General features: G+C 39.5%; 1 protein-coding gene across 1 annotated transcript in view; it reads right to left on the bottom strand.

Annotated features, from left to right (window-relative positions):
- LOC134227541 (calcium-activated chloride channel regulator 2-like) overlaps positions 1 to 11,623 on the bottom strand; it is a 48,375-nt gene extending 36,752 nt beyond the window's left edge. Inside the window, exon 1 of the mRNA XM_062709111.1 lies at positions 10,588 to 11,623. Within this exon, the coding sequence (XP_062565095.1) occupies positions 10,588 to 10,800 (213 nt within the window). The 5' untranslated portion in view covers positions 10,801 to 11,623. The remainder of the gene's footprint in view (positions 1 to 10,587) is intronic.
- Positions 11,624 to 14,124: the final 2,501 nt, after the last annotated feature.

The raw sequence follows: 14,124 nt of genomic DNA, 5'->3' as shown, positions 1-14,124 counted from the left end.
CTGCATCAGATGTGGGCGTTATTTAATTGCATCAAAAAGACATTCTGACATTTGCAGACAAGCTCCTGATGTGTAAAAACTAGCCTTGAAGTACGTGAGAACCTTAAATCTAGCCTTTTATCCGACCAAATTTTCTCTCGGTTTTAAACTGCCCGATTTGTTAAGTAAATTTATAAATTATTTTTTTCATTTGAAAAATAAAAAAATAGGTAATTCGGAAGATTTTAAAAGAATAATCGAAAACGAACGTAATCTTAAAATTAGAATGTCTGTCCCTGTGCTTCAATTTATTGATGTTGAGACGTGACCCGATTTTCAAAAAATACTTGCCTACCAAGTTCCTAACTCCGACCAATCCACTAATGAAATTGACTAAATTTTAATGCCTCCGGAATAAGCACAAAAAAACCATTGAAATGAAACTGTATGAAAAAATCCCTCGGAGAAGCACATGCTGTCATTACCTGCTAGAAATTACTTTTTTTGTTGATAGATGAGCCAGCCGAGGGCTGCAAATCTCTCTAATAAAGACACAAAAAAACACTTTCTATATGTCTTTTATTCTAGATTCCTTCCTAAAATTTTGAATTTGTTGAATAATATTTTGGAGCTCTTTGGAAGAATTAATTGAAAAAACGGGACGAATTGAGGATTTTTTAGAATACGAATACGATGGTGTTGCCATCGCCATACCCAAAAGGAGCTCCTATGTCGAACACTAACTGATTATCGCTTGACTCTTATAGAAGATTTCGGCATCGAACTTGACACTTCTGATGGACCAATCGAAATCATTGCTGCATATTGCCCAACAAAACTGACTCGCTGGCAGACAACATTTTTCATTGCCAGTGAAACACTGTAGGAATCCTGGCGGGCCACGAAATCACCAGCTGGTATCACGTCCACCCTGGATATTGTCAGCGCCAACATCGTTGACTACATAGTGCTCCAAACCTACAGTTATCAATTATCAAATTGTCGGCCAACCACCTTCCGGTGGTATTCGAGCACCGCAACAGTGTGTGAAATGGCTATTACAAACTGGATAACTGGCTGGCTGAGATCCCACATGACAACATGTTTCGCTTGTTTGAAAATTCAAGGCTGTGAATCATAGTGGTTTGATATTCCATAGGGCATTTCGTAAGGAAGCCATTCCAATTCGCTTTTGTATAACTTTTCACTCTGATTTTTTTTAACTAATCTGCTCTCAAAAGTCGTTATACGCTGACGATTTGAAAATATTTAGAATTGTTAGAGGATTACTAAATGTTCACAGACATTTACGCTCTCAAATCTGTATATTGTTCCATGTGCTGGAATTAGCGGCGCAAGTTTGAACACCGTATCAACCGCACCAGCGAGAAAAGCAAAAGGAGATCTTTCGTTTACTTTAGCCCTGATGCTACTAACCATTTTCAGCTTTCATTGCTAGAAAGTGAGTGTGAACAGGCAACGATATCAATATCCTATAAATCTCACTCACTGAGACAGAAAATTTGCATCACTGCAGTCCACTTCTCAGTTGACGCAGACTTTCTAACGACATGGGCTACTGTTTCCATTACAGTATTAGTAAGACTACGTTGAAGGCGGCGGACAAATCAACTAAATACAATTCAAATAATAAGTGACGAGAATAACATACTACCCGATGAGCAATTTGGATTTGGAAGTGATCACTCGACAGTTAATCAAGAAAATTACAGTCATGACTTTCATCCACATCGAAAAAACATTTAAAAACCCTGATTAATCCACCTAACGGTGATGGTGCCTTTCTCGTGCATTATTAAAATAGTATTTTGGCCATTACTCTTGAGCCCATAGTCCGATCTGGCCAATTTTCAATAGGAAATAAAGAGAGAGTATTCTGCGTCGAATGCAACTTGTTGCGAGTAAATCGTTTAAGGATAAGTGTTTGAAAAATGAGTGACATTTTTTTTTCTATAAATAAGTGGTATTTTGGCCATAACTTCCGAGCCCAAAGTCCGATCTGACCAATTTTCAATAGGAAACAATGGGAGAGTATCCGAGTATGCGAGTAAATCGGTTAAGGATAAGTACCTGAAAAATGAGTGACATTTTTTTTTGGGTGGGTGCGCACAGACACACACACATACACACACACGCACACACAGACATCACCTCAATTCGTCGAACTGAGTCGATTGGTATATAACACTATGGGCCTCCTATAAAAAGTTCATTTTTGGAGCGAACATATAGCCTTTACGTATACTTTGTATACGAGAAAGGCAAAAATGTGTGGCATAATAGACTGAAAATGAATAAATAAAACACGAAAAAATAAGAAATTACGAAGAATTGGCGAGGAAAATTGGAAAAATGTCCCCAATGAATATGCCGAGAAAATTTGTAAAATAGGGCACAAAAATTTAACAAATTTGGAAAATATTCTCAAAGTTTTTCCAGCTCTTTAAAATTTGTTTTGACTTCCCAAGAGTTTACTCATGAAATACAGAAGAATTTGTAAAGGAAAGTTCCAAATATTTCTCAAGGAAAAAACAAATAATTTCGGGGCAAGCTTCGAAGAATATCTTCCAAGAAAGTTGGAGATTTAAGAAAAGAGATAATAGAAAAAAGAAGGAGTTGATCATAAAAGCTCACAAGATTTTCCCGTTTCAATAAAACTCCGGTGGTATTTTGAACAAATTGTTGGTGCGTGTTTTAAAGGTTGCCTTTCCCTGTAATTCATTATATGAACGAAAGCTATTTCACGTGCCTGTTGAAGCATGTAGAATGTGTCTCTCTAGATCTAACAATGTTTCACGTAGCTTATCGATAGCTGAACGTCACGAGCTTAACCGAAAACGAACATCTTTATCCTTCCAAATATATAAATAGTCTCTACCGGAAGCCAAACGCGAACGTCAAGTACATAAGTTTCCAACTTTAAGCTCCGGATCATTCACATATCCCCGGTTCAATATTTCTCCGCCAGAGCCAGAGGAACGGAAGCATTAGGAAAATTTAGTATCCTGACGGAAACATAACTTCCGCCGTCTTATCACCATCGCCAGCAGGTGGAACCGTTTATGGTTGCTCGGTACCAACCAGCTCCCATGTACATATATGCGTTAACATACTTAGCAACTTTTTTAGGTGATCTCTTCATTCGTATACGTATGTGAATGGTAGTTGCAATTATTTCTGTCCCTTTTAGTATTAGCCAATCTGACTTCAATCAACTCCAAATGGTATTTTGATCCTACTTTTATTCTCGTTTTTCTTTATAAGTTTTCCTAAATTAAGAAAAACGTCGTTTGACCTTTAATCTGTGAAATCTAAGTTTTCTGGAACAATGAAAGTTGGTGCTCAACCCTATTCAACAAGAGCAATCGAATGAAGATAATGTCAAAAATTATGGCTCGTTACTGTTGAAACTTTTGTACCCTGCCGCCGGCATTACTCCAGTGGAAACATTAAAGATGTAACATTCACACTTGTGGGTCACCCTTACCTACAATATAATCCATTTAGGTGGCTCCCCAATGAGCTCGCAAGAAAAGTCAGCTTCCCATCGTCATTTCCCTGCTCGTTGGCGCGTTGGGTGTTAGGTACAATGCAGAATACCAACAGCGTAGCTTTGCCGTGTCGCTACAGCAGCAGCAGCAGCGTCAGCTATTATGAAGTAGCTTGGGATATGGGATCTGTGTTTAAACTTCTGTTTCACCAATTATCCAAGCCAGCACCAGCCCCTGCACCGCTTCGCACCTGACCGACCCACCACGGCTGTATAGGGATTTCGTGCTGTCGAGTCTCACACCCCTCAAGCATACAATTAAAGAATTTGTTCAACTATTTGCAACTCCACATTTCATGGAAGGGCGCCGCTTTACAGTGCGCGTCATGATGATTTTGGACTTTTCCTCGAAATCGGCAAAGAAAATGTTGAAAAAAGGTTGAATTATGTTCATATACGATTTGCGTTTGAAACTAACTTTGTACTCACTTATTTTTTAAAATTGAAGCAAATGAAATGAAATGTGGTGAGCTCATATTTAATATTTATGACAAAGAACACTTTTAATAGCGATATGAAAGCATTACTTTGTTTCCAGAGACAGGAATGTTAGATTTTTCAATCCTTGTTTCACGCATAAAGGAACCAGTCGTATCTATTGTCCGTCAGCTACACAATTTGCCAGAAATATTACTTTGGTCTTATTATGCCACACACTGTGGAACTCAGTCGAGTAGCCCTAGACAACCAGCAGCAGAGCTTTTACCCTTTTCTACGGCAGTACCATAGTGCAAAAATTTCCCACCAATTACCGGCCAGGTGGTGATGTTGTTGTTGGCTCCCAAAGGGGGGGAGGAGGTGAAGACTCTCTCGGTTACGGCAAAGTCAGCGGGGGCATGTCTGTGCATACAAAGTTTAGCATCAACCATCAACGAACCGCACTATTTCCTCTGTTTTTTTTTTCGCCCAATGCATCCCAATGCATCGCTTTGCATTTACAAATAATTGCGCCGGTATTTTTGTTTCTGCATTTAGCTCGAACTTGTGAAACTGTTTCCACTTCTGAATAAAAAAAATGCTCGTTGCGGTTGACTCTTGCATTATGTGGCTCAAGAGGAAACAAATCTTACAACTGTTGAAATTAGTTTGTTTGAAGCTTACCCACCGACTTGGGCGGGAAAAGTTCAGAGATGGTTTAGTGATTTGTTATGGCATTTTCAGAAATACGGAAGGAAATATCAAGATACAATTTCAGTAATAATAGGCTAAAATGGGCTAATTTGCTTTATGAGTGAAATTCAGATTTCACTTCAAAAATTAATTCTTTCTGGATGCTAGGGGTTTTGGTTAGTCAGCGTATAACCTCTAATTAGGTTAGAAGTTACTATAGCGTATAACCTTTATTTTAGCTAGAAGTACTGCGTCAACTTCTAACTGAATCCTTTGTGGATCTTTCTTGCGGAGAAGACAAGCATCCTTAGCTTTTGTCTTACTAACCAAATATGCGAATTTCCTTCTAGGAATATCGTCTTACATAGTTGTCAGCTTATATGTTATTCGACTTTTATTTCTTTACGGTGGCCATGTGCCTCTGGGTCTTGGGAGAAGGATCGTTTAACCGTAAGTAATGTGGGTGGATGCTATTTAGCCAAAATTTGTTTGCCGAATATGCCATTTGACCAAACAAACCATTACGCCGAAACCAGTCTGACCAAAAATGGTATATGGCCAATGTGGACATACGGTCGCAAATTGTGTTCGACTGCAATGATCATTCGCCTGAAAATGTAGACTAGCCGCAATGATCATTTGGCAGAAAGGGTCATTTGGCCGAAAACTTCGTTTGCCAGAACAGGCCACTTGGTCACTTGGATAACTTAACAAAAAATGCAGCTTATCTTAAATGGTCGTTTGGCAGAATGAGCCATTTGGTCGAAAATGTCACTTGACTGAACAGAAAATACGGCCGAGACGTTTGTACGAAAGAGTCATTTGTTAAAGCGTTTTCGTTTTCAAGAGACCAAATGAAAATGCATCGGACTCCCGGTCATCTGTCACATTACAAGCACTCATGCTAGAAATGTTACTTTGTTTTGAAATCTAAACATCTAAATAGTTTTAATAGATTTGTGCAAACAACGATGACTAGTCTACAAAATTATTATATTGTTCCTGATTTTCGAGTCGAAGAAGAATTTTAATGCTCTTTCACAAAATAAAAATCCGTGAAAATTTGGTAAACTTCCTTTCATTGTTTATGTTTTTAAAGAGAACGAGAGAGACCCAAGAAGGATAAATAAACTCAATAATACCTCATTCTGTTATTGACGCCATACTCTGTTATGAACTTACCTTGCATAAGAGATAAAATATCAAAAAATAATACCAAAAATTAATATGCGCAATACTTCAAGCATAACATACTCTCTTATTCAGCTGGTATTGACATACCTAAGCATGTTATGCCTAAAATATTTTGCATATTAATTTTTGATATTATTGCTTGGTATTTTACCTCTTTAGCAAGTCTGGTTTATACCAATTTCTGTTATCGAGGTCGTCGCTCCTGTTCGGGGAGAGATAAATGTAATTATCGCGTGGAAATGGAAATATCAGTAATGATACGTAGTTCATTCGGACGATAATATCGTTTGGGCGAAATGGTCAATTGGCAGGAAGAGCCAGTTAGCCGAAAATTTTATCTGGCCTCACGGATAATACGACTAGAAATGTCGTTTATTGAACGGGTCAAAACGTGATTTGGCCGAACAATAGTGATGGTGAATAGTGTAAAGTGACTAATGACAACTGTGAAGTGAGAAGCAGGAAATGAGAAATGAGAAAAATTAAATGAGAAGTGAGAAGTAAAAAATCATTTCTCAATTCACACTTATTTTTGTTTACAGTGAGAAGAGAGGAACGAGAAGTGAGAAATGGTAGATAAAAAGCGAGACGTCACACTTTTCGTTTTTCACTTTCTCGCATTTTATTTTTTATTTCTCACTTTGCACTTTTTACTTTTCACTGTGAGAAGTGGCAAATGCGAAGTAAGATCATCATTTTTTACTTCACTCTTCACACTACGAAAAGTGATAAGTACGAAGTGGGAATGAAAAAAAGAAGTGAGAAACAAGACATAGAGCTGCGCCAGTCTAAAGGCTGATTTACAGTTCGGAAAACGTGTCCCGGGATTTGGTCTCTCATGTAATTTAAATGTGAGCGGGATTTGCGTTTTCCGTGACAAGAGAAAAAGTCTGTACGAAAAATAAAACCCAATCGCGGGAAAAGTGTACGGTTAAAAAATCCATGTGTAGAGATGCAAATCTCACGGAGAAACAATTCCGTTTGAATTTATTCCGCATGAGAATTGAGTAGTCTCTGAGGGAAATTTATTATGGAAAGAACCTAGTGAAGTCGATAGTGAAAAGTGTGAAGTGTGAAGAGAAAACTGAGTAATGATAAGCGAGAAATGAAAAATGAGAAGTAAGCAGTGATCAATAAGTAGTGAGAAATGAGATAATATGAAGTAAGAAGTGTAAAAATAGAAGTGGGAGTTGAGTAGTTAGAAGTGAGAAATGAGCAGTGTAGTGAGTAGTGAGAATGAGACGCGAGATGTGAAAAGTGCGAGCTATGCGAGTAAGCTATGAGGAGTGAGAAAAGAAATGTGAAAAATGAGAAGTGAGAAGTGAGCGGTGAGAAGTGAGAAGTGGGAATTAAGAAAGAGAAGTAAAGGCGAAGTGAGAAATGAGTAGTAAGGAGAGAAAAGTGAAAAGTGAGTAGTGAAAATTGAAAAGTTGAACGAGAAGTGAGAAATAGTGCATAGTAAGATGATCACCTCTCTCTCTCACTCTCTCGCTCTAACTCATTCTCACTCTATCACTCACACTCACTCACTCACTATCACTTACTTACTCATTCTCACTCACTCACTCACTCTCTCTCACTCACTCACTCACCAACTCTCACTCATTCACTCTCTCACTCACTAAATCTCTCACACTCACTCATTCTCACTCACTCGCTCAATCTCACTAACTCACTCACTCTCACCCACTCACACTTACTAACTCTGCCTCACCCACTCACTTATTCACTCTCACTCACGAACTCACTCATTCATTGTCACTCACTCACTCTCACTGACTCACTCACTCTCACCCACTCACTCTCTCTCAATCACTCTCACTCAATCTCACACACACTCATTCTCACTTACTCACTAATTATCACTCACTCACTCAATTTCACTCAATCACTCCCTATAACAAAGACATAAAAAAGTTAGAAATTTGGAGTGAGGAGTGAGACGTCTCACTTTTGCAGTAAAAAGTGAGAAATAAGTATTAAGAAGTGAAACGTCTCACTACTTGTTGCTCACTTCAAACTCATATTTTTGCATTCACTATCGATTGGCCAAACGACATTTTACGATCATATGACCCATTTGGCTAAATTCCCAATTCCGCTAAACGATTTTTTAAACCAAACAAGCTGTTCAGAGAAACAACACAACACAAACAACAAACACAGTATGACCCGTTCTACCAAATAACATTTTTGGTCAATCGACATTTTCGGCCAAATGTCCTACTCGATCAATAGACCATTTTGGCATATTCGGTCAAATGACCTGTTACGCCAAACGACTTTTTCGTCTGAATGTATCTTTCGGCCGTATGTCGCATTCTGCTGTATGACATTTTAGGCCGAACCTTTTTCAGGCCGTTTCGACTAAACGTTAAAAACTTCGCAGCTAATGATAACTTGGCCAAGAAAGTGTGCAGAAAGTGAAGTGCTTAATGAACACTAAGCTGCGTGGCGGCAACTTCCCAGTCGGGGATGTAATGGCATCAAGAAGAAGAAGATGATGAAGAAGAAGAACATTTGCCCGGAATAAGGCAAAGGTGGGTGTGATGCCTTCTCCAAAGGAAGAAGGCTAAGGTGGATGTAATTTTTTATTAAGGAGGCGCGTTCGATCGTCATATAGAAAAATGGGGGAACGTCATTAGTTTTTTTTTCTAAAATAATGCATCTGCCCGGACTAAAGCAATGGAGAATGTGATTCCTACTTTAAAAGTAAGGCAATAATGAATGTGATTTTTCATTTTGAAAACTAATGCCCGGGAAAAAGCAAAAGTGGAGGTGATTCCTTCTTAAAAATAATGCATCCGCCCGGAATAAGGCAAAGAAGGATGTACCTTCTGTAACTCATTTTTCGAAAATAATTAATCTGTCTGAAATAAAGCAAAAGTGGTTGTATTTCCTTCTTCAAAAATCGAAATATGGAAATGATTAATGTTATTCCTTTTTCTCAAATAATTCATCTGTCCGGAGTAAGGCAGTAGTGGATATTATTTCTTCTTTCAAAAGAATGCATCTGCCCGGAATACAGCAGAGATGGATGTGATTCCTTTTTTAAAAAATAATGCATCTGCTCTGAATAATCTTCGTAGTGGTTGTGATTGCATTTTCTTTATAATTGCTCAAAGTAATCCCAAATGTCCGTTATACCAAATGACCTACACTTTTATTACTGCTCAAAACTCAAAATAAATGTTCGTTATTGCACATGACCGTTATGAAAAATGGATTTTTGGTGTTTATGTCAAATAACCTAATGCGTAATATCGTTGGCCCTAAAGTTTTTTTTTTTTCAAATGACACAGACCCGACGTCAGGTTGGGTTCCAACTGTTTGAGATCCAATTGTTCTTCTAATTGTCGAGAGTCGAATACGCAATGCTTGGATTTATCGAAGCGGAAGGGGAGACTCGCTTGGTGACACAACTTACGGTGACTAAAACATTTGGCTGGGATTTATTGAAGAACTTGGAACTTGGGCCGCGGATGGTCTTGAAGAAGGCACCGCGCGTATAAAATCCGCTTGAAGGATGCCCCTATCGAAATCAGCGACAACAACCTGCGCAGTGCGCACTCAGCGAAAAGAGAGGTAAAGGTGTGTTAGACGGTCAATATCCACCAGAAGGCAAGGCTCGCCTGCCTTCAGCGAAAAGAGAGCGGATTACTGATGCAAGTTAGTGAACAATCGAGCAACGTAGTGAGATGAAAGCGGGCAGGACCCTAAGAAACATAGTTCGCGTATCGTTAACGCTATCCGGCACTACAAAAGGAAGCGAAACGCTGCTGCAGACGGGACATGCGAGCTTCGTTGTACTCCTTGACCGACAAAAAGGAGTCTGGCGATATTTATCTTTTCTGATGACTCACGATGGTTGGTTGAAGCAAGGATGAATAAAATCCCTCTAAGCTCAATTTTGGAACGCCAACAAAACAAGAAGGCACGCCCAGACTCCAAAATCTTGAACAATATTTTTTTCACTACTGTTTCCATAGATAAGTAACTACAAACGTCTCCCTGAAGCATTTCGAGTGGTTTAGCGATCTATCGTATATTGCATATCAAATAAGTTTCCATGATCAATATTAATGTTATGTTATTTAAAAAATGGTCTTCATTTTATTGCTTTAAAAAAATAGCTATTAAAACCAATTAATCTACCAAAACAGAAGACCAATAAATGAGCCAGCCAATGTCGTTAGTTATCTTGGCAGCTTCAGTATCAGATCAGCTTGCGTACCATCAATTAAAACAGCAGTATTTTCATTCGACTTTTTGCGATGGTACTGATACACAGATATCAATTATCAATATCCTCTTTCCGTAATACCGATCGAAAAAAATAATAATAAAGCATAACAATTTGTTTTGGCATTCTCGATGATCCACAAAAAAATCCCTTTCTCGCACATTGAATTTCCCACTGGCACGCAGCACACGACTGCCAGCAGCATACCTGAAAGGTACATATGCTTCCGCCTAGCACCAATGTACCAACAAACGAACAGATATAAATCTGCAGCAGCGTTTCGCAATGCCAAACATATTTTCCCCACTATCTGCTACCATGCTCAATTAGCATTAAAAAACTCAGTAGAATCAAAAACTCTACCACCATCGTGGTTCCCACCAGGACCCTTTTCCTCCACACGCGGGTATATGTAGCTAGCGGCACGCAAATCCATCTCTCCGTCCCGTCCCGTATCCCATCGGTATCATGTAGTTCAGCCGGTACATACCTCGACATTATGCAGGATGGTTTGGCAATTTTCCACCGGTACGTTATCCCTTATCTCGATAACGACATTTTTGTACGCGGATTTTTCCACATACACAGCGCTGGTAGCCGTGGCCGCCGAAACGTACCCAACACGGGCCACCACGAGCAAAGCCACTGCCACCGCCAGCACTTTGATGAACGGCAATGCTGGTGTTCTTACTGTTGGCTGCATCGTACGATTGTTCGTATGTTTTTCGTCTGTCAACTTGCACAATTTCCATGCGCCCTCCGAAAGTCGTGTTTATGTTCGATGTTTTCAATTTGGATGGCGAGCACTAATCCGCGAGATATTTATCACTGGACACTGATGCCGAACTGGACCATGTCGAACTGTCACGCGGTTTTCCCGGCTGCCGCGGCAGTCACATTCGAACTATACGTAAGTCGGATTCACACTGATTCCTTCGTGTTGTCGGGTAATTAAAAGTCACCAATCGTAATCACTTCTTTAAATCCATTGGTTTCGTTCATAGAATTCTTTAATAAAAATTCAATTTTATCCAGCAGTAACACTTCGCCTCACACCGTCGCTACGTCATAGCACCTTGCAACTGAATTCTGGCTCGTCTGCTCATCCGTCCTTGCCTTCCGCCAGAACGACGGGCACTTGTTATGCTGACTGCTGACCCGCAACCAACCCAAAAAAAAACAAACTAAACTAAACAAAAAGCCCCGAAGAACGTTCAACACTGAACAACAACCAGCAACCGACCAACCGGTATGGTACACTCCGCGCTTCCAAACAGACGACCAAAACTGGGGCTCTCAAGTTACACGAGAGTTTTCACAGCCCGTGCGTCCGTCTTTCCCGTCGAACGTCGCCACCACCAGAAAAGACGACCACTTAAAATCCAGGTGTATCGCGCTCGTAAGCTCCAAATGCTGAGCAAGTCGATACTGCGGTACCACCGAAGTCAACCGCACCAACCGCAGCACCGAATCCACCGAACGGGCAAAACTTTTCTTCACCAGCAGCAGCACTGGCACTCTCGTGTAGATAAAGTCACTTTACCGATCCGCCACTTAAATGCTCTTCGACTTAAGACACCACGTGAAAGCGCCCAAACGCAACGAACGTCAACTACGGACTAACGCATAGGCATGCAGCATAATCGGAACGGCTACGTCGGCCCCGACGGAAAACACCAGCATAGATGAATGCCGTGAAGACTCGAGACCGTACCGCTTGGATCAAGAGAAAGAGAGAGCCCACGAGCTTGAGCTTCTTCATTCATGAAACGTGTACCGGTTACCATATGGCCCCGGTGCGGTGGGTTGGTTCATCTTCAGCGAGTTATGCAAGCGCGAAACTGGGTGGAAAACAAAACATGAAAACTATGCTCTATGCTTTGCTTTGGATGTTTTCAAGCGAACGCTGGACTTCATGCTCTCAGCACCACGCCAGCTCTCTCAGTTGCCGATCGTGTTGGTTATTCGGGTGATATTCATTTCGAGTGCAGAAGATTCTGCGTTGACTGCAGGGGAAATGAATGATTTTGTTTTGCTCTCTGTTTTGTGGAGTAGCAATGTAGAAGATTGAACTTCATACAACATGGGAAGCTGGCTCATTCATTTTAAGAATGGCAGTATGTTGTGCAACGGAACATTTATCGGGAAGATGGGAGTGAAACGTTGCATGATATGTTCATGTGACGTCTGAAGTTCCAATAAGACCGGCAGTGAACTTTGAAATATTTAGGTGAACCACAGACATCAAGCCTCAACATGGGGATATTGATTGGAAGCATTAATATCTATATTATTCACTGAAAATATGTGCTTCGTGAACAAGCTATCTTAATCGTCTTGAACTTTATCAACAGCATTCGAAAGTAATTAGGGTCACGGGAGATATTGTTATTCTAGGATGTAACGTTGGTTCATCACGCAATTTAATCAATAATTCAGCAATAACACATTATTGTTTTGTAGAAAGATATTTTTCACTGCTCTCCAAAAAAAAAGTGTATCAAGCATGATTTAGTTACATTACGCTAGATTATGCACTTCTTCAACTGATAAACGCAAGAAATTTGCATGAAAAACCACTGTACAATAGTTCAATCAAAGTTAATTCAGAAAAATATACAAAGCTCTTTTAGTGGAATGTATTCAACCGTCTAAGACGAATTAAGTACTCTCCATTTAATTCCACCAATTAATATTCGATATCTTTGCAGATACGTATTTCGACCACAACTGTGTGGTCGTCTTCAGTGTCTCGTATGTCGTACGACTTCAGTCGAGTCAAGTACGAGACACTGAAGACGACCACAGTTGTGGTCGAAATACGTATCTGCAAGGATATCGAAAATTAATTGGTGGAATTAAATGGAGAGTTCTTAATTCGTCTTAGACGGTTCAAAGTTAATTGCCTGTGTTCCGGGTATTAAACCACCCGACTTGGACATTATTTTACAATGTTCTGAAAACTCAGATGTAAATATGTAAATTATGGATGATTTTGATTTGAAAAATGTATTGGAGGTAACCACTTTCCCTTCGATGGGACTCCCATGCTTCCATGTAGTCGACACTTCATTTGATTTTCATGTTCTGTTTCGGGACGTTCTTCTTGCCTATTATGGACCCCCAAACAACATTTGTTTTTTATAGCATTGTAAGAAATCATCTAATTTTACTTTCCATAGCATTTCCAATGCATATAATCAAATCAAATCAAAATGTTTACATTGTTCTGTAATAATGCAAAAATGGCTGGAGAGTCCACTACCCGAGCAAATCTTGAGAGCAAAACAATAACTCCTTTTGATGTTGTGAAATCGCCGAATATGATTACTTAATTTGATATCTTTTTGGTCGATTTAACGGTTAAAATAACAAAATGTATAGCAGAAAAATCTTTCTGTGACAGCAAAATGAGATTAAAATATGTAATCAATCATGATGATTCATATTTGAAAACAAATTATGATTTCAATTTGATGTCGAAAGTTCAAAATGTGTTTTCTATATGCTCTCATTATGTTTTCAGACTTTGCTCGGGTATTGGTTAGGGGTCCACTATTGCGCATTTTATGCTACACGGATAAATGGCAACCGAAATCAGAAATTCCTCCGGATATTAATAATATTAATTTCTCTGAATTTCTCCGTATATTCATCCGTGAATTGATCCGGAAATTCCTTCAGGAAATCTTCCGAATATTCCTCAAGGAATTCCTCCAAACATTCCTCCAGGACCACCTCCGTATGTCCCTAATGATATTCCCACGGGTATTTCTCCAGGAATAGTAGTGTAAAAGATGTCAGCTCAATGATGCCTAAACGGGCGAAAGAGCTTATTAAAACCCATCTTATTTCACCGAGTAGTGATACTGCCTTTCTCGCATTTAGTCAAGACACCAACTTTATATGGGGTTTATATGGTTCGATGTACCATTTGTATCATTCTTTTAAACGCAAAGGTCGATCGTTATCAAATTTAATAGTGATCAACGAGGCTTTGTCCCCTGTCGAATAAAACTTGTTGCAT

This window comes from Armigeres subalbatus, chromosome 1, assembly GCF_024139115.2.
Source record: "Armigeres subalbatus isolate Guangzhou_Male chromosome 1, GZ_Asu_2, whole genome shotgun sequence".
NCBI lineage: Eukaryota > Metazoa > Arthropoda > Insecta > Diptera > Culicidae > Armigeres > Armigeres subalbatus.
Note: the sequence above shows the minus strand (reverse complement) of the source record. Positions and strands in the feature narration are given on the sequence as shown.